The sequence below is a fragment of the Pseudophryne corroboree genome, chromosome 10, assembly GCF_028390025.1.
Source record: "Pseudophryne corroboree isolate aPseCor3 chromosome 10, aPseCor3.hap2, whole genome shotgun sequence".
Lineage (NCBI taxonomy): Eukaryota > Metazoa > Chordata > Amphibia > Anura > Myobatrachidae > Pseudophryne > Pseudophryne corroboree.
The window spans coordinates 372,880,791-372,902,347 of record NC_086453.1 but is presented as its reverse complement, the minus strand read 5'-3'; the positions used below and the strand labels follow the sequence as shown (position 1 = coordinate 372,902,347).

General features: G+C 50.4%; 1 protein-coding gene across 3 annotated transcripts in view; it reads left to right on the top strand.

The window, feature by feature from the left end:
- Window positions 1-21,557, top strand: part of ROBO4 (roundabout guidance receptor 4) — a 303,902-nt gene that overhangs the window by 69,672 nt on the left and 212,673 nt on the right. For all 3 annotated transcript variants that reach the window (XM_063943751.1, XM_063943752.1, XM_063943753.1), the window contains exon 2: window positions 19,140-19,442. In XM_063943751.1, the coding sequence (XP_063799821.1) occupies window positions 19,140-19,442 (303 nt within the window). The remainder of the gene's footprint in view (window positions 1-19,139; window positions 19,443-21,557) is intronic.

Here is a 21,557-nt window from a genome sequence, read left to right as displayed (position 1 = left end):
CCCAGAAAAGCCGGAAAACTTCAGGGCCTGAGGGTGATGGGAAATATCCTGTCAGGCCAGAAGTCAGAATTTCCCAAGAAGACTTTTATCATTCCGGTGACCTTGAAGATCCTCGGTCAAACTGTCAAGACTGAGGCCTTTGTGGACAGTGGGGCCGACGGGGTTTTTATGGACCGCCAATTCGCCCTGAAACACTCTGTTTCCTTAGTACCCTTGGCGTCGGAAATTGAGATTTGTGGGTTAAACGGGGAACCATTTTCCCAGGGTAAAATTACCTCTTGCACTAGCCAGATTTCTTTGTTTATTGGAGCCACACACTCTGAAAAATTGTCCTTTTATGTGACTGTCTGTACTTTTGCCCCATTGGTGTTGGGGTTACCCTGGTTAAGGGCCCACAATCCTCAATTTGACTGGGTCTCTGGGGAGATTCTTAGTTGGGGTACTGATTGTTTCAGGAGTTGCTTGAGCCTTCCAGTCAGGCTCTCGCAGCTAAGTTTGCCAGGATTGCCAGGGTGTTATGCAGATTTTGCGGACGTGTTCTCCAAAAAAGTTGCAGAGGTACTACCTCCCCATCGCCCCTATGACTGTGCCATTGATTTGTTGCCGAATGCTAAGCTTCCCAAGAGCAGGTTGTACTCCCTGTCACGTCCTGAGACTCAGGCTATGGCAGAGTACATTCAGGAGAACTTGGCTAAAGGATTTATCAGACCTTCACAGTCTCCAGTTGGGTCGGGGTTCTTCTTCGTGGGTAAAAAGGACGGTTCATTGCGACCCTGCATTGACTTCAGGGAATTGAACCGTATCACGATTAAAAACTCATACCCACTGCCTCTCATTTCGGTCTTGTTTGACCAGCTTCGTACTGCCACCATTTTTTCTAAGATTGACCTACGCGGTGCGTACAATCTAATCCGAATAAGAGAGGGGGATGAATGGAAGACTGCCTTTAATACCCACTCAGGGCATTATGAATATTTGGTGATGCCTTTTGGGCTCTGTAATGCCCCGGCAGTCTTCCAGGATTTCATGAACGATGTGCTCAGGGAATATTTGGATAGATTCTTAGTTGTATACTTAGATGACATCCTAATCTTCTCCCATTCCCTGGAGGAACACCGGAAGCATGTACGCTTAGTCCTCCAGAAACTCAGAGACCACCGGCTTGGGGCGAAGCTGGAGAAGTGCGAATTTGAAGTTCATCAAATCGCATTTCTAGGATATATTATCTCCCCAGAAGGTTTCCAAATGGAGGGTTCCAAGGTACAGGCAGTCCTGGATTGGGTGCAGCCCACTAGTTTGAAGGCGCTTCAGCGTTTCCTGGGATTTGCTAATTTTTATAGACGATTTATCGCTGGATTTTCGTCTATAGTGGCGCCCTTGGTGGCACTCACTAAGAAAGGGGCGGATGTTGCTCACTGGTCTCGTGAGGCCAAAGCGGCTTTTGCCCGTCTCCAAAGGGCATTTGTCTCGGCCAAGGTGCTGCGACACCCAGATCCAGAGCGTCCTTTTGTGGTGGAGGTGGATGCCTCTGAGATGGGTATTGGGGCAGTGCTCTCTCAGATGGGAGTGTCTGATAATCGCCTTCATCCCTGTGCTTACTTTTCCCGTAAATTTTCGCCTGCCGAGATGAATTATGACGTGGGTAACCGGGAATTGTTGGCTATTAAGGATGCACTCGAGGAGTGGAGACACTGGCTTGAGGGGGCTAAGTTTGTGGTCTCAATTCTCACCGACCATAAGAATTTGGCATATTTAGAGTCAGCGAAGCGTCTCAATGCCAGGCAGGCACGATGGGCTTTGTTTTTTGCTCGCTTTAATTTTTTGATAACATATCGCCCTGGGTCAAAAAACATCAAGGCTGATGCGCTCTCGCAGAGTTTTGCTCCAATCCAGGAGACCACCGAGGAGCCGTTGCCCATTGTGTCCCCATCATGTATTAAAGTGGGCATTACCCAGGACCTCTTGTCATTAGTCCTTAGAGCACAGGAGCAGGCTCCTCCAGACCTTCCGGTAGGTCTTTTGTTTGTGCCTCCTAGGTTAAGACAGCGAGTGTTCCTGGAATTCCATGCCAAGAAGTCGGCAGGTCACCCGGGTATTGCCAGAACTCGGGAGTTGCTATCTAGGGCGGTGTGGTGGCCCTCGGTGGCTAAGGATGTGGATCAGTGGGTTCGGGCATGTGACATCTGTGCCCGAAATAAGACTCCTAGAGGGGTTCCTGTTGGCCCATTACATCCACTCTCTATTCCATCTAAGCCATGGACCCACATTTCAATGGATTTTGTTGTGGACTTGCCCAAATCCTCTGGGATGACAGCCATCTGGGTTGTCGTTGACAGGTTTTCGAAGATGGCGCACTTCGTTCCACTGGTTGGGCTGCCATCGGCCAGACGCCTGTCTGAATTATTTATGCTGCATGTTGTGCGCCTCCACGGGTTGCCACTTGATGTGGTCTCTGACCGCGGATCCCAGTTTGTGGCCAAATTCTGGAGGGCATTTTGTTCCGATCTCCAGATTTCTGTCAGCTTGTCGTCAGGCTACCATCCGCAGTCTAATGGGCAGACTGAAAGGGTGAACCAGACCTTGGAGCAGTTCCTCAGGTGTTATGTCTCCAAGTGTCAGACTGACTGGGTTGCTCATCTGTCAATGGCGGAGTTTGCCTATAACAACGCGGCTCACTCTGCTACAGGGATCTCTCCCTTCCTTTGTGTGTATGGGCATCATCCTAAGGCCAATTCTTTTGACCCCCTGGACTCCATGCCTGGTGGTTCCTCTGTCGTTTCGGTCCTTAGAGGTATTTGGAGGAAAGTGAAGAAAGCCCTTGTGTCTGTGTCATTAGTGACCAAAAGGGTTTTTGATAAGCGGAAAAGACCCTGCAGCTTCAAATTAGGAGACTTCGTCTGGTTGTCTACCAAAAATTTGAAGTTGAAACAGCCATCTCATAAGTTAGGCCCCCGGTTCATCGGCCCTTATAAGATCACCAGGGTTATCAATCCGGTGGCATTTCAGTTAGATCTGCCCCGTTCTTTGGGTATCAATAAAACATTTCATTGTTCCCTTTTAAAACGGGCGATTAGTAATCCTTCTTCCAGAGGAAGACCTTCCCCTCTTCTGATACGTGGCCAGAGGGAGTTTGTTGTTGAAAGGATTCTTGACTCCAAGATGGTTCGGGGTCGGCTGTCATTTTTGGTGCACTGGAAGGGGTATGGCCCGGAGGAGCGGTCGTGGGTGCGCAGTTGTGATCTTCATGCCCCCAGACTGATATGCTCTTTCTTCTCGCAGTTCCCCGATAAACCCGGTGGTAGGGGTTCTTTGACCCCTCGTCAGAGGGGGGGTACTGTTAGGGTCTCCTGCCCTGTGCTGCTACGTCGTCATGGCAACCGGGAGACAAGTGCTAGCGGAGTAACCTGAGCGCAGCTGATACTCCGGTTCGGGTCTTTTGCTGTGCAGTGGTTACAGGCATGGGATCCGGTGCTGGTTTTTGTGCTCACAGTCTGTGAGGTCTGAGGGGGGCGTGGACAGCACCTGCTTTATAAGGCCTCTTCTCAGATTAAGCAGATGCTGCTGAATCTTTGTTGGTTAGTCAGTTCCTGAAAGTTAGCCAGTACTGTGTAGCTTTGTATTTTGTTATTGCTTACTGCAAATAGGCCTGGGCATTTGGTACTACACTCTGCCAATCCAGACCTAGCAGTAAGACTGGAGTCAGTCGTTTAGCCTGCTGAGGTTCTTTTGCTATTCTGTGAACCCAGCAGGTTTGTGGCTGTACTTTCAGACCTGCCTGCATAATCCTCTCTCACTGTGCAGGGCGTCCATGTGCCAGTTTAGTGGCAGTAAGCTGAACCTGGGCCCTGCAAGTGAGAATTAGGATTGTGGAGACTCTCCTTGTGTCTATTATTCCATCTCTGACCAAGGAGTTTACTGCCACACCCGTTGGTAACCCTTTAGGGTTTTGCTGTTGCCCTTAGCAACAGCATTTCGGGTTCTCTACGTATTAAAACACAACATCTTGCTTTTTCCATCTGAGCATTTCTAATACTAGGGAGACACCCAGTTTCTTAGCCTCTGGGCTTCTCTGTTCACTCTGTGTTGGTTTTGTTACCCTATCACCTTCTGTGTACGTTATGTCATATTTCCCAGTATGTCTGTGAGTTCATTTGTTTTGCATCCCTCTCTGTTCAGACACCAGTACATTCCTGCAGGCACTGGTGTGTATAACAGTTCAAACACCAGTACATTCCTGCAGGCACTGGTGTGCATAACAATTACAGGCACTGTGCTAGTTCCTGGCTCTGGGCAGTGGGTGATTACAGGCACTGTGCTTGTTCCTGGCTCTGGGCAGTGGGTGATTACAGGCTCTATTTTAGTTCCTGGCTCAGTGCAGGTGGTGATTACAGGCGCTGTGCTAGTTCCTGGCTCTGGGCAGTGGGTGATTACAGGCGCTGTGCTAGTTCCTGGCTCTGGGCAGTGGGTGATTACAGGCGCTGTGCTAGTTCCTGGCTCTGGTCAGTGGGTGATTACAGGCGCTGTGCTAGTTTTTGGCTCTGGGCAGTGGGTGATTACAGGCACTCTGCTAGTTCCTGGCTCTGGGCAGTGGGTGATTACAGGCACTGTGCTAGTTCCTGGCTCTGGGCAGTGGGTGATTACAGGCGCTGTGCTAGTTCCTGGCTCTGGGCAGTGGGTGATTACAGGTACTGTGCTAGTTTTTGGCTCTGGGCAGTGGGTGATTACAGGCACTCTGCTAGTTCCTGGCTCTGGGCAGTGGGTGATTACAGGCAGTGTGCTAGTTCCTGGCTCTGGGCAGTGGGTGATTACAGGCACTGTGCTAGTTCCTGGCTCTGGGCAGTGGGTGATTACAGGCACTGTGCTAGTTCCTGGCTCTGGGCAGTGGGTGATTACAGGCACTGTGCTAGTTCCTGGCTCTGGGCAGTGGGTGATTACAGGCGCTGTGCTAGTTCCTGGCTCTGGGCAGTGGGTGATTACAGGCGCTGTGCTAGTTCCTGGCTCTGGGTAGTGGGTGATTACAGGCGCTGTGCTAGTTCCTGGCTCTGAGCAGTTGGTGATTACAGGCGCTGTGCTAGTTCCTGACTCTGGGCAGTGGGTGATTACATGCGCTGTGCTAGTTCCTGGCTCTGGGCAGTGGGTGATTACAGGTGCTGTGCTAGTTCCTGGCTCTGGGCAGTGGGTGATTACAGGTGCTGTGCTAGTTCCTGGCTCTGGGCAGTGGGTGATTACAGGCACTGTGCTAGTTCCTGGCTCTGGGCATGTGGTGATTACAGGCACTGTGCTAGTTCCTGGCTCTGGGCAGTGGGTAATTACAGGCGCTGTGCTAGTTCCTGGCTCTGGGTAGTGGGTGATTACAGGCGCTGTGCTAGTTCCTGGCTCTGGGCAGTGGGTGATTACAGGCTCTGTGCTAGTTCCTGGCTCTGGGCAGTGGGTGATTACAGGCGCTGTGCTAGTTCCTGGCTCTGGGCAGTGGGTGATTACAGGCGCTGTGCTAGTTCCTGGCTCTGGGCAGTGGGTGATTACAGGCACTGTGCTAGTTCCTGGCTCTGGGCAGTGGGTGATTACAGGCGCTGTGCTAGTTCCTGGCTCTGGGCAGATGGTGATTACAGGCGCTGTGCTAGTTCCTGGCTCTGGACAGTGGGTGATTACAAACGCTGTGCTAGTTCCTGGCTCTGGGCAGTTGGTGATTACAGGCGCTGTGCTAGTTCCTGGCTCTGGGCAGTGGGTGATTACAGTCACTGTGCTAGTTCCTGGCTCTGGGCAGTGGGTGGTTACAGGCACTGTGCTAGTTCCTGGCTCTGGGCAGTGGGTAATTACAGGCGCTGTGCTAGTTCCTGGCTCTGGGTAGTGGGTGATTACAGGTGCTGTGCTAGTTCCTGGCTCTGGGCAGTGGGTGATTACAGGCTCTGTGCTAGTTCCTGGCTCTGGGCCGGTGGTGATTACAGGCGCTATGCTAGTTCCTGGCTCTGGGCAGTGGGTGATTACAGGCGCTGTGCTAGTTCCTGGCTCTGGGCAGATGGTGATTACAGGCGCTGTGCTAGTTCCTGGCTCTGCGCAGGTGGTGATTACAGGCACTGTGCTAGTTCCTGGCTCTGGGCCGGTGGTGATTACAGGCGCTATGCTAGTTCCTGGCTCTGGGCAGTGGGTGATTACAGGCGCTGTGCTAGTTCCTGGCTCTGGGCAGATGGTGATTACAGGCGCTGTGCTAGTTCCTGGCTCTGGGCAGTTGGAGGATATAGGCGCTCTGCAAGTGCTCCAGGCAATTGGTGATAAATTAAAAATACCATTTCTTGACTGTTGTTATTATTATTATCCTTTATTTATATGGCGTCACAAAGGATCGCCAGCACCAATTACACAGTACATAAACAAATAAGCAAAACAAGAAAACAGCGACTTACAGTACAAGGCAATGCCGGACAAGTACAGGGTATATAAACATTTAGGCATCAGCAGGCGACACTGACATAAGCATCAGGACGGCAGAAAATCGCGGGATCCCGTGTCGTCAAAGGGAGTATGGAATAGAAGATAAGTATAATTGATAGTTTGATATGTAGGGAGTTTATGGGATCTGTACGCAGAGTTGTGCACATCTTGAGCTGCATCTGCCTGTGTGTTGACAGTATGCACCTGTGTCATTGTCATCACTGTGTACCTGCAGCTTTCCTATACTAGCTGCAATATAAATCCCTTCAAACAGGTATATATATACACTGCATGTATTGGTCTGCAGAGCATGCATTTGCATAAACTCGCTGAGTTCATATACACCCCACACCCCAATTCCACCTCTTCGCCGTAAGGGTGTTTCTGGGGGTGCACAGTGCAAATTCACGCAAGATACGCTACAAAGGCAGTCGTACGTTCACCTCTGCATCAGCTCCATAGCGTACAGGTTATATTAATAAGGAATGTTACAGTACAGATGCCCATGCATCAGTGTAAGCAGGAGAGGGAGAGCGAAATGACAGGCATAGGAATGGAGAGAGTTAAACCTCCTGTGAGGGGTGGACCTAACTGTGATGAAAAGTACAGCCAATGGTAGAGAAGGGAGGGATCAGTATATATAGGGATGTATAGGCTAGCTAAGGCTCTCTTGCTGCTGGTTTGCCTTCTGGTGAGTGTTGCTGAATTGCATATTCACTAGTGTTTTAGCTAGGCTAGTTAGAGTATTCAGGTTTGCACTGTATTGTTATAGCATCACCCTCCTCTCTCATCTCACCACATACTTCTTTGGGATAATGGCCGCCTCTCGCCCCCTCCGTTCTGCCGGGACCCCAGCTCATTACCGCTCTGAAGGCGGTGAAGCTGGGTCCGCGGATGTGCCTGCGGGCTCATCTGCCCGTTCCTCGTCCACCGGCGCCGACCCTGCCCCGGGTATCGGGTCCGGAGTTAACCTCCGGCCGCGAGCGGCAGGGGGGGCTGGGGGCACGGGGGAGACGACCGGAGGTGGCCGGGCATCGGCCTTCACCTCCACCTCTGGAGGGTGAGGCGCCGTTGCCGGGAGCAGGCACCCGCGTGCACGCGGCCTACAGGGGCTCCCATCCCATCTCCCCACCGGTCCCCCTTGTCACGGCCGCGGAGTGATGCCGGTCAAGGGGGTCGGGGTGGGCGGAGAGCGGCGGCAGGTCGGACGGGGCCTGTCGTGGGGTCTCGTCCGGTGGTGCTTTCTGGTGGCCAAGACGATGGAAGGAGGGTGGCGGGAAGCGGCGGGCCGCGCGCACGTGGTTCGCGCAAACGCCCGCGCTCTCAGCCAGTGGCGCCGATCACGCACGTGTGCGCGCAGCGCCGCCGCCGGGTTACACGTCTCCCCTGCTGCCTCCCTTACAGCCGGAGTCCGGCGGGGAGCGACGGCGGGGGGATCCCAGGATAGGGCACGGCAGCATTGAGCCCCGCAGAGGTGCCTTCCCTGCAGACGGAGTGAGCTCCGGCCTGCGGGGGAAGGGCACGCGCGGGGTGGCCGGTGGCAGGCACAGCAGTGATAGTGAGGGCCAGCAGGCGCAGGATAGAATAGATGAGTGGTGGGGGGCCACACCAATTGTGGTCAGGGGGGCCAGCGGATCACCAGAAGGCCAGGCGGGGCATTGGCCGTTGGGTCCCTTATCGGTGCCTGCCGGCCGACGGGCCAAGAGGCGTGCGCCGGCATCTGCGGGGAAGTCAGGAGGCTTCCGGAGAGTTGGCGTCGGCTCTGTCGACGATGGTGGCGGCATTTGGCCCATTGGCCGCAGCCACATCCCCGGGGGCAGCACGGCATTCCGGCGCGCGCATAGAAGCAAGGGCGTTCGGTACGCAGCCGGGGTCAGCGGCTCAGCAAATAGCGCGCGCTTGCCGTGACCTGGGGGCGGCCGTGGCGCAGTTGGGACACCGTCCAGTACGGACGGAGCGCGGACGCGAGGTGGGGACGTCTTTGCCCCGGAGTGCTAGGCATGCCCCGGGAGTGGTTTCCGGGTCCTGTGCTTTGTCTTCTTTTTCAGGTGATCGTGGAGAGGTTGAGGTGGACGTGAGCGATGAGGAGGATTTCGAAGTTTCCACACCGGAGGACTCCCAGTCCGAACAGTCGACAGCGTCAGGTGAGGTCGAGCAGTCGGCGTCGGGCTCCAGCGCGCGCTCCAGTTCTCTCAGTTCCTCCTCTTCTTCATCCCTGTCGTCGCAAGCGTCCGACGTCAGTAGCACGACTAGGGCAAAAAAGCGTGTGACGAAGTACGCTAAGAGGGCGGCGGGGCAGCAGGAGAGGCGGAAGAGACGCAAGCGGCTTAGCGAGGACGCTCGCAGGGCCAAGAAGCGCCGCGATTTGCAAGGAGTAGTCCACTGTGATTATACGGCAGTGTTGAGGGGGTTGCGGGATAGCTGCCGTAGGAAGATCTGCAGAGGCGATTACGTGGATATGTTCGTGCTGACTGAGGACGCGAAGGAGTATAAGGCAGCGACAGCTAAGAAAGGGATCGGAGCAGAGGCTTTCCGTACTTTCGACAACTGGCTGGCCGGTTTTTGCGTCTTTGCGGCATGTTATCTGGAAGATAGGCCTGAGGAACACATGAACACATGAACGTCATACGATACCTGCACTTGATACACGATATGCAGCGCACATCGTCAGGAATCGAATGGCGGATGTATGATGAGAAGTTCCGAGAGAAGCAGGACTGCTTACAGATTATTGACTTCGGTTGCAAGGACGTGGAGGTCTGGCTCCAGGTCACCCGGGCTTCTCAACCCGCAAAGGAGCCCCGGAATCCGGGGGCGGACGGGCAACACACAGGTTCGTCCGCCCAGGGGAGTACCGCGGAAGGGGGACCGGGTAGGAGAGGTAGGTTGGCTATCCGCGGGGGAGGGTAGGCCGCCGCGAGGGGGAAGTGCTTCGCATTTAATAATGCGACCTGTTCCTTCGGCAAGCAGTGTCGGTTTCGACATTCGTGCTTGCAATGTGGCGGCTTCCACCCGGCCTCCAACTGTTTTAAAGGAAATCGGCAAGGCGCGAGGGGAAAGCAAAGCTACGCAAGACCCGGCGCGAGCGGGATCGCTCAACAGGGCCCCAACGCCAATTAATTTGGATGCCATGTCCAAATGGTTGGATTGGTATCCGAATAGTACGGACGCTCAGTTTTTGTTTCAGGGTTTTAAGTTTGGTTTCCGCTTGCCAGTTGTGGGCGAAGTATCGGTCAAGGATCTCCGGAATCTTCAGTCCGCTCGCGCCTTGCCGTCTGTTTTGCGCGAGAAAGTTGATAAAGAGGTGCGAATAGGTAGGATGGAAGGCCCGTTTAGCTCGCCCCCAGTGGATGTCTTGGTCATTTCCCCAGTGGGGGTAGTCCCCAAGAAGACTCCGGGTGCCTTTCGGCTCATTCAACATCTTTCTTACCCGTCAGGGTCGTCGGTCAACGACGCGATACCACCGGCACATTGCTCGGTGGTGTACCAGTCATTTGACGAGGCGCTGGAGTTGGTTCGTAGTTACGGCCCAGGAGCTCTGATGGCTAAGATCGATGTTGAATCCGCGTTTCAGTTGCTCCCATTGCATCCGGACTCATTCCGTTTTATGGGTTTTCGAATCGGAGCGGAATATTTCATTGACAAATGTTTGCCGATGGGATGTTCCGTTTCATGCTCGTTTTTTGAAAGGTTTAGCACATTCTTGCATTGGTGCGTGGAGTCTTCTTCAGGGGGTCATGGAGTTGCGCATTACCTTGATGATTTCCTGTGTGTGGGACCGGCGAATTCGCAGCGCTGCGGCGACTTGCTGTTCAGCATCCGAGCGTTGTTTTATCACTTTGGCGTTCCTGTGGCCGAGGATAAAACGGAGGGGCCGGTTTCCTGTTTGTCGTTCTTGGGGATTGAAATCGACACGGTGGCGGGATCGTGTCGCCTTCCTCAGGCCAAGGTCTCGAAGCTCCGCGAGGTTATTTGCTAGTTCGTGATGTCGCACAAAGTCACGCTGAGGCAGGCGCAGTCCTTGCTGGGCCTCTTGAACTTTGCTTGCCGGGTGATCCCGATGGGCAGGGTTTTCTGCCGAAAGCTGGAGAGGCCGACGGCGGGGTGTGCCAGGCCGCATCATTTCATTCGCTTGTCCTCCGAGATTAAGAGGGATTTGGCCATCTGGGCCTCGTTCCTGGGGGACTTCAATGGGGTGCGTATCTGGCTGGCCCCAACGATTGACAATGCTAGGTTACAGCTGTTTACTGACGCGGCGGGTTCCTCTGGGTTCGGTTGCTACCTAGAGGGATCTTGGCGCGTGGCCTCGTGGCCTGAGGAATGGCATCGCGAAGGTTTCACTAAGGACCTTTTGCTGCTGGAGCTTTTCCCCATTATGGTGGCACTGGAGGTTTGGGGCGATCGTCTGGCTCATCGCAGCATTTTGTTTAGATGTGACAATCTGGGCGTGGTGCATGCGATCAATAACCAGAGGGCGAAGTCGCTGGTGGTCCTGAGGGTGCTTGGGCGATTGCTGCTGACATGCTTGCATAAGAATGTATGGTTCCGTGCGCAGCATGTGCCAGGACTTGAGAACGGAATTGCCGACGCGTTGTCCCGCGGTCAGTGGGAGAGATTTCGTTTGTTGGCACCCGAGGCCGATGAGCGGGGGTTTCATTGTCCCGGTTATGTCTGGCAGGTGATCGGACCGGACTGGAGGGCCTAGCGATGCGGTCAGTGGCTCCGAACACGCTCAAGGCTTACGATCAAGCTTGGAGCGAGTGGGAAGAGTTTGTCCGAGGACGTAGTCAAGAAGGTAAGAGCGGGCATCGGATGATGCTTTCTTTTATTTGGCAGCTTTTTGTCACGGGTAGGTCCAGAGCGGTGGTGTCCCGGTACTTAGCAGGGATTTCGTTTTTTAATAAAATCAAGGGTGTCCCTGACGTGACAAAGAGCGGGCTTCTTGTAAAGGCGATGAAAGGGTGGGCGCGCGTGGCGCCAACGCCGCTTGATAGGCGACGCCCCATCGATGCGGCCTTGCTACCGGCTGTCATCGATGCGGTAGGCAGTATCGCGTCGTCACTTTTTGAATCGCTTTTGTTCCAGTTGGCGTTCTCCATGGCCTACCACGGAGCCTTTCGGTTTTCGGAGCTGGTAGCGCCATCTAAATGGGCAGACTCGCGCATGCTTCTGGATGACGTGGTGGTGGGTGAGAGGTCCTTGCTGTGCAGATTGCGTCGCTCTAAGATGTACCAAGTAGGTAGAGGGCGATGGGTCACTTTGGTACCGTCTCTGGAGGGGAGCATTTGCCCGGTGAGATTGGCATCGAAATATGCAGCAGTTCGGCCCGCTGTGCAGGGGTCGTTGCTGCTGCATTATGCCGGTTTACCTTTGACGAAATATCAGTTTCGTTGGATGCTGAGTCGCTGTCTGGCGAGCTTGGGCCTTTCACCCGCTGCTTTCGGTACGCATTCTTTCCGAATCGGGGCGGCTGCGTCGGCGGGTTTTTCTGTTGCGGAGATTCAGGCAGTGGGGCGATGGAAGTCGTCAAGTTCCAAACGATATATTCTCCCAGTTTCATGAGTTTTTAGTTTGATTAACCGTTCAGTTTTATTAGCCGTTGTATAAGTTCATGTTGTAAGGTTAAGTACGTCCTTGTGCAGTTTGTGTCTGTTTGTCTCCCCTGTTCATCCTACTCAGGGATTAGCTACTCGCCGCTGCTGGCAGTGGGGGTCTGGAGTTCTTTTGCGATTTTTTGCCTGGCTTGACGGACTGAATTTCAATCTACAATTCGGCTGATTAGTTACAACACGAAGTCCCTCAGCAGGTTTTTACGCTTTCACCTCCAGCTGAGTTCTTACATGTTTTTCCCATTTTAAACCCCCCCCCCCCTTTTATTTTCCTTATTTTACTTTGATCTTTCCCGTTGTGTTTTTATGTTATGCTTCGATTGGATGGAAGCTTGTGCAGATCGGCTAGGCCGTGACTTATGCAAGACACGAAAACCCCTTTTTTTTTGGGCAGATCCTTCAGGTTAATGCATTCAATAAGCTCCTGTTTGGGATACTTATTAAGTTAACCGATTTTTACTCCTTTCCTTCTCTTCAGGTTGGGTAGAAGAAGATTTGGTAATCTGGGTAGTTGGCCACTCTTATGTGTACTAGGCAGCCAGGTTTTGGGCCTCGGAGGGGGCGCAGTTTTTTCCTTGGGCTCATGGAGTTCGTTGGCTTGGTTGGCGGGGGATGATGTGGCAAGATCTGAAGAGTAGATTGGTCAGTCAGGTCAGCGAGCATGGAGTCCCTAGGGTGCTGGTTGTCCATTTGGGTGGCAACGATCTGGGGAAGAGGACATCTTTGGAGCTGTGATGGGCCATGATGGAAGATCTGGCCAGTGTGGCCGCAGCGTGGCCCAATTGTGTTTTGGTGTTCTCTATGATGGTGCCAAGGTTGCGTTGGCGAGGAGTGGCGGACGGTCGCCCGATTGATGAGGCCAGGCAAAAGGTGAATGCGGCGGTGGCGAAGTGGGTGTTGGCTCACGGAGGGAAAGTGGTTCGCCACCCTAGGATTCGGTTTCGTGACAGTCACCTTTTTCGGCCTGATGGTGTGCATCTGTCCAAGGAAGGGATGTTGTTTTTCCTGGAGGATCTGTTTCTGGTGTTGCAGGAGTTAGGTTGAGGGTATGGTGGCGGTGCGAAGACTCTGGGGAAGAGTTTTTCACTGTTGGCGGAAAAGAACGGCAGATTGTAGTTTGACTTGTTAGTTATAGTTGTTTACAGTATTGGTGTGGTTTAGGTGCACTCACCTCCATTGACTTTTAAGGCCGCTAGATCACCCATCAGGGGGCAGCGTCATCACCCATCAGGGTGGGCAGTCAGCGTGGAGGTCTGAGTCGGGCACCTATTACCTATGTATGGTTTGTGGTAAATTAGGATCGTTTGGGTTTTAATGTTTTTTGAGGTTATCGTCAGTGGAATATAGCCGTTCTTTTTTCTGCCACCATATGCCGGCTGAATCGGCATGTTAACTTAAATTTTACTATACAGGTTTTTCTAATGGTTAGGGTACAATAAATAGCTAACAATTTTCTGCCAAATTCAAGTCTCTGTGTCATTATTTCTTGGTATTAAAGGTATTGAATGCTTTACTTTTGGAATAAGGGTCCACACATTATCATTAGGAGGTTTAGGAGAGCGAAATGACAGGCATAGGAATGGAGAGAGTTAAACCTCCTGTGAGGGGTGGACCTAACTGTTATGAAAAGTACAGCCAATGGTAGAGAAGGGAGGGATCAGTATATATAGGGATGTATAGGCTAGCTAAGGCTCTCTTGCTGCTGGTTTGCCTTCCCGCCCTCCCACCCCATTTGGTAGAGGTTTTGGCACGGAGTGCCTTGGCTCTAAATTGTTAGTTGTGGTTTATCGTTGGCTATTTGTTGGCGGAAAAGAACGGCAGGTTGTAGTTTTGACTTGTTAGATCTGTTTCTGGTGTTGCAGGAGTTAGGTTGAGGGTATGGTGGTGGTGCGAAGACTCTGGGGAAGAGTCTCGCTGTTGGCGGAAAAGAACGTCAGGTTGTAGTTTGACTTGTTAGTTACAGTTGTTTACAGTATTGGTGTGGTTTAGGTGCACTCACCTCCATTGACTTTTAAGGCCGCTAGATCACCCATCAGGGGGCAGCGTCATCACCCATCAGGGTGGGCAGTCAGCGTGCAGGTCTGAGTCGGGCACCTAGTACCTATGTATGGTTTGTGGTAAATTAGGATCGTTTGGGTTTTAATGTTTTTTGAGGTTATCGTCAGTGGAATATAGCCGTTCTTTTTTCTGCCACCATATGCTGGCTGAATCGGCATGTTAACTTAAATTTTACTTTACAGGTTTTTTCTAATGGTCAGGGTACAATAAATAGCTAACAATTTTCTGCCAGATTCAAGTCTCCGTGTCATTATTTCTTGGTATTAAAGGTATTGAATGCTTTACTTTTGGAATAAGGGTCCACACATTATCATTAGGAGGTTTAGAGTCCGCTGGTTGAGGTATAACCTGAGGACCTGTATTCTACATCTCATTCCGTTACCGTGTCCTATTCTGCAGCACAATATTTACTTCCTGTCATTGTCGCTGTGCAGTAAACACTCGGATCGCCGAGATCTAAAAATAACAACACAAAGATATTTCCAGGAAGGGACTGTCATCGCGCTCCTTTGTGTCCCGTCACTTTCCGGAACCTCTTCCTGTTCAGCGCGTTCCTGACATTTTTTTTTACACATTTTTCATACAGATGTTATATATGAAAAAAAAAGATCTACCAGATCTTCTGCCTGGTCACACGGGTCCTTTGTATGCGGCTCACAGTTATTTGGAAATGGCGTTGTAAAGTCGTCCGTCTGCTAAGCGGGCGGTATCCCGGCGTCGGCATGGTGACCGCCGGAATCCCGAGCACCGGTCACATGACCGGATCCCCTGTACAGAGATATAAACAGCATTGGCCCTTCTTGTATCCCTCCGCCCCGGCTGTGAGTACTCGGGTAATGATAATTATAGTGCTGTATTTTAAAATTAATAATATGTGACGGTGTCTTAATAAAATGTGTAATAATAAATGATTGCCTCCTTAAAAGAACAACAGAAATGTATTGTCCCCTTTTAAAGTATGCTGCCCTAGTCATACAATAGAATGTAGTGCACACATTTGTAAAGAAAATGTAAAAAAAAAAAAAAAATAGTTTCCAGGAAAGAAAAAGAAAACAAGTTCCCTAACGTACTGCTTCGCTGCCCCCTCGTTCCTGGCTCCATCCGACATAGGGGGTCATTCCGAGTTGATCGCTCGCTAGCTACTTTTAGCAGCCGTGCAAATGCATAGTCTCCGCCCACAGGGGAGTGTATTTTCGCTTTGCAAGTGTGCGAACGCCTGTGCAGCCGAGCTCTACATTTTGTGCAGTATCTGAGTAGGTGTGAACTTACTCAGCCCTTGCGATCACTTCAGTCTGTTTGGTCCCAGAACTGACACCCACAAACGCCCTCTTTCTGTCCATCTCCTTGCGATCGGCTGTGCAAATGGATTCTCTGTTAAATCCATCGCTCATCAACAACCCGCTTTGTACCCGTATGACTCGCGTGCACATTGCGGTGCATACGCATGCGCAGTACAAACCTGATCGCTGCGCTGCGAAAATCGGCAGCGAGCGATCAACTCGGAATGACCCCCGTAGGCCAATGGGATTTTAAAATGTAAGAATAAAAGACACACAGTCCAAAAACGCAACTTGCTCCAAAGACCGGCCGCTCAATGAGTTACAGGCAGGTGGTCTGGCTTGTTAATAGGGGCTATGTCTTATTGCCATAATAAGACACTGCCAATCAGGATCTTGGAGGCTCTTACCAGGGGCGGAGCGCTGCGTCACTGGGCCCCATAGCAGATTTTGTGTAGGAGCCAGGCAATGCCATTCTTCCCTCCCGGACTCTCCTCTCAGCAGAACTAAGTGAGGCTTTCCTCTGGGCATGCACCCGTCAGGGTCTAGGGGAAGCCGGGAAATTCATAATGGGGGAGGCCGGGCAATCTGGCCCCTCTCCTCTGGGTGCCTAATCTGCTGCTCTCACTTTGGTTACACCCTTTGCCTCTTACAACCCGATGGTTACGTACAAATCCGATGCTGGGGGAACTGCGTGTGCACAGAACGGGCTCTGCGTGATCGCTCGCAGCCCCTCCTTAGCTGCTGCATGATTGACTCCTCCGTTTTGTAGGTGTGCTGACTTCCTAGACCCGGCAGAGGGGTTCCAAAGGGCATTTTGAATTTTATGCAGATGGCTAAGGGCTGCAGCTGTCAATTATCTGATGCGTTTTTAGGACGCAGCACTCAATGCCGGCAGGAGTCGTCTTTTCCTGCAGAAGAATATTAGTACTACGGTATGGCAGAGCCGGTATCGCACAGCCGCTTCCCTGTGGCGGCGCAATACTGGTCACACTCACGAGTAAACAGGCAAAATCATTTTCTGCTGTGATATAAAATATTTTAATAACTGAGCAGAAAGATTACATATCATTTGTAATGAGTAATTAAGCAATTTCTGGCTTTATGTAATACTTTTTCATACAGCCCACCAAACACCTCTGCTATGAAGCAGGATCAGTATGCAATATGAAGCACTTACTGTATCCTCAGGTAACATTCCTATAGAAGCAGGGCCCTCACACCTCTGGTATCACCCAGTTTCCTTTTAATGTTCTTTTGTTCCCAATTGAAGAGAACAACAGTATATGCTGGCGCTACATAAGCAAGCGTTAATAAGAATATAGGGGGTCATTCTGAGTTCGCTCGCAGTTTTTAGCAACCGTGCAAACGCTATTGCCGCCGCCCACTGGGAGTGTATTTTAGCTTAGCAGAAGTGCGAACGAAAGGATCGCAGAGCGGCTACAAAGTTTTTTTTGTGCAGTTTCTGAGTAGCTTCAGACCTACTCAGCGCTTGCGATCACTTCAGACTGTTCAGTTCCTGTTTTGACTTCACAAACACGCCCTGCATTCGCCCAGCCACGCCTGCATTTTTCCGGGCACGCCTGCGTTTTTTCGATCACTCCCTGAAAACGGTCAGTTGACACCCAGAAACGCCCTCTTCCTGTCAATCACTCTGCGGCCAGCAGTGCGACAGAAAAGCTTTGCTAGACCTTGTGTGAAACTACATCGGCCGTTGTGAAAGTACGTTGCGCGTGCGTATTGCGCCGCATGCGCAGAAGTGCCATTTTTTTGCCTCATCGCTGCGCAGCGAACATTTTCAGCTAGCGATCAACTCGGAATGACCCCCATAATTAGTAGCCTGGTTGCATGAAAGAGAGAAGAGAAATGCTTATTGATGCTCCAAGTTGAGTTTTCGTGTCATCTTTAGAAAAAAGTTTTTATATGTTCTCTGCTCCTTTTTGAAAACGAGGGGATCACTTACAAGTTTGGAGTCTTTTTGACTTTGGGTTAGGATAAAATAGTCATGAGTGGAATTCGGCGATGAACCGCGATAACAATGTAGCCTAAATAAGCAATGATCCCAACACTTGATAATCGATTGACAGAAACTATAATAAATAGTTATATAAACACATTTTATATATAAATATATATATATATATATATATTTTTTGTACAATCTGTTTTATTTGGATAAAAACAAAAAAACATATACAGTACGTGGCCAATTAAGGCTCTTCACAGACATAAAATAAGAAACAAGTAATATGCCAATATCACACAAGCATGTAATCGTAGATATAGCACATAGTCATACATTGTGTTACTAAAGCAACATTAGTAAATAGGAAAGGAATAAAGGAAAGCAGCGAAAAATAAAAGACATTGCAATGTGGTGACGGCCCCCCCCCGTCACCTCCCTGGGCTCTCCTTCACCTCGGCGGGTTGCGGCAGCCGTCGATAAGAAGCCCATAAGCTTCTATAGGGTATCTCCATCCAGATATGGCGATACCCTGGGCGGCGAAAAACTGGCGGCCGGGTCTTAGTACATTTGAAAATGCGGTAAAACTCCCCGAAAACTGGTGTTTTACCGCATTTTTCCCTTACTACATCCCACCCAAAATGAGGTGAAAGAAGGGAAGAAGAAAAAGTAAAAGGGGGTAAGTCAAAAGAAGGAGGGAGGTGGCTAAACATCCGTGTTAATGGCTTTATTGTGGAAGAGAATTAGGGAAGTGATCACCGTATGCAGCAGTTTCCTTAAAGGCTAACCAACTGTACCAGGTGTCCTTACAATCAGAGGAAGATAACTTCATAAGTCATCTATAAGCATGTAATAATCTATTCTCCGGAGCCACCAAGAGATGGGGGAGCAAATTATGACTCTTCAGTAGCACAGTATAATCGCTTTTTCGGCATTCATCGAGTGTCTAAGTAGCGATTTTCTATAAACTGAAACAGGTATATCCATTAAAATTAACAGCCAAAATTCAGGGGTATCCAGTAGCGTAAGACCATTAAACAGTTGTCGCACTTTTTGGCAATAGTTGACCAAAATTGGGCAAGCCCACCAAATATGGCGAGTTCCCTGCTCCTGGTTACAACGCCAACAAGTGGCTATTAGTATAGGAAATATACGATTGATTTGTGCCGGACATCTATACCAGCGAGCTAAAAGTTTATGTTGAGTTGGAAACCCCTGAAGGGAAGCGGAACTAGCAAAAGTATAATGAAATATGCAAGCCCACTGAGCTTCCGTCAAAACTCTACCCGGTTCTACCTGCCAAGCTGACACGTAAGCAGATATAAAAATATATTAATACATATTAATACGGCTTGGTAAAAAAATAAAAAATGTATTGTGGTAATAAAACTTTAAAAATTCTGCATGAGCTCACTAATAATAGTGTATGGACATCTTAATAGATCATCAGGTGGTTGAGTTACATTACTAACGCAGTCCATTTCCCCCAACCTTTCCTGCTTATATTTGCACTATTGGAGGTTGAACCAGCAGCTTGGAGAGCGCCAATCTGGTCCATCGTCCCTTAGGGTAAAATAATACTATATCAACATTGTGAATGTCAACATTTAGACCATGTTGACATCCTGAACGTCTACGTGGTATAGCACACCCACTGTGGCCAGCCTGCCATGTCCCTCCACGTCTTCAGTCAGCAGGGACCAAATCTTTTTGTCATTTTTGAACTCTTCCCTAGCGCCATCTGGTCATTGTAGTCTTGTGGTTGGTGTTATATAATAATAAGCTGCTGTTTCTGTCTTTCAGGTCCCAAATCCCGCTCTGACGAGTTTATGCCTCGTATCGTTGAGCACCCTTCGGACCTTGTGGTGCGGCGAGACCAGCCAGGCACCATGAACTGTCGCGCTGAGGGGAATCCGCCGGCCACGATAGAGTGGTACCGGAACGGCGAGTATGTGGATGTCTCTAAGGCGCACGGTGCCCTCATCCTAGGCGGGTCTCTCTTCTTCTATCATATTAAAGGAAAGTCTGATGAGGGGGTTTACACCTGTCTGGCTAGAAATCGCCTGGGGACGGCACTCAGCAGGAACGCCTCACTCACCATCGCTGGTAAGAAACCCCACACAGAGCTGCTGAGAGGCGCACGGTTATCAGATGTGTCTGTGTTTTACATTGGTGCCTAAAGGTGTCCTTCAGCAGCCTAGAGTCCATAGATATTTGGGGGGCTATTTATCAATGAGTGATAAAAATCGAAGTGAACGATAAAACTCTGTGCATATGATAAATGGTGCTCCAGCCAATCAGCTCCCAACTGTCATTTTTCAAACACACAACACACAGCCTGGGCACATGGCAGTGTTAGGGTCTCCTGCCCTGTGCTGCCACGTCGTCATGGCAACCGGGAGACAAGTGCTAGCGGAGTAACCTGAGCGCAGCTGATACTCCGGTTCGGGTCTTTTGCTGTGCAGTGGTTACAGGCTCTGTGCACGGCAGGGGATCCGGTGCTGGTTTTTGTGCTCACAGTCTGTGAGGTCTGAGTGGGGCGTGGACAGCACCTGCTATAAAAGGCCTCTTCTCAAGTTAAGCAGATGCTGCTGAATCTTTGTTGGTTAGTCAGTTCCTGAAAGTTAGCCAGTACTGTGTAGCCTTGTATTTGTTGTTGCTTACTGCAAATAGGCCTGGGGATTTGGTACTACACTCTGCCAATCCAGACCTAGCAGTAAGACTGGAGTCAGTCGTTTAGCTTGCTGGGGTTCTTTTACTACTCTGTGAACTTAGCAAGTTGCGGCTGTATTCTCAGACTTGCCTGCCTAAATCCTGTCTCACCCTGCAAGGTGTTCAGGTGTCAGTTTAGTGGCAGTAAGCTGAACCTGTGCACTGCAAGTGAGGATTAGGATTGTGGAGACTCTCCTTGTGTCTATCATTCCATCTCTGACCAAGGCGTTTACTGCCACACCCGTTGGTAACTCTTTAGGGTTTTGCTGTTGCCCTTAGCAACAGCATTTCGGATTCTCTACATATTAAAACACAACATCTTGCTTTTTCCATTTTAGCATTCCTAATACTAGGGAGACACCCAGTTTCTTAGCCTCTGGGCTTCTCTGTTCACTTTGTGTTTATTTTGTTACTCTATCACCTTCTGTGTACGTAATGTCATATTCCCCAGTCTGTCTGTGAGTTCATTTGTTTTGCATCCCTATCCGTTCAGACACCAGTACATTCCTGCAGGCACTGGTGTGCATAACAGTTCAGACACCAGTACATTCCTGCAGGCACTGGTGTGCATAACAGGCAGTCAGTAGCTGAACACATGACATGAGCTGAACACATGACATTTGGGAGCTGAACATGTGACAGCATTCTGAACATGTGACAGCATCTGAACACATGACAGTTGGAAGCTGAACACATGACAGTTGGAAGCTGAACACATGACAGTTGGGAGCTGAACACGTGACAGTTGGGAGCTGCACATGTGGCAGCATTCTGAACATGTGACAGCATCTAAACACATGACAGTTGGGAGCTGAACACATGACAGTTGGGAGCTGAACACATGATAGTAGGGAGCTGAACATGTGACAGTTGGGAGCTGAACACATGACAGATAGAAGCTGTACACATGACAGGTAGAAGCTGAACACGTGACAGGTAGAAGCTGAACATGTGACAGGAGCTGAACACGTGACAGTTAGAAGCTGAACACGTGACAGGTAGGAGCTGAACAAGTGACAGGTAGAAGCTGAACACGTGACAGGTAGGAGCTGAACACATGACAGGTAGGAGCTAAACAAATGACAGTTAGGAGCGGAACACGTGAAAGGAGCTGAATACATGATATTTGGGAGTTGAACACATGAGTTTGGAGCTGAACCATGACAATTAGGAGCTGAACACGAGACGGGCAGAATCTGAACATGTGACAGGCAGAAGCTGAACACGTGACAGGTAGAAGCTGAACACGTGGAAGGTAGGAGCTGAACATGTGAGAGGAGCTGAACACATGACAGTTTGGAGCCGAAACAAAACAATTAGGAGCTGAACATGTGACAGGTAGAAGCTGAACATGTGACAGGTAGGAGCTGAACATGTGATAAGTAGGAGCTGAACATACGGCAGTTGGGAACTGTACACGTGACAGTTGGTAGCTAAACACGTGACAGGAGCTGAACACATGAAAGTTAGGAGCAGTACCACATCTTGGTACATGTATTTCTCCACCTG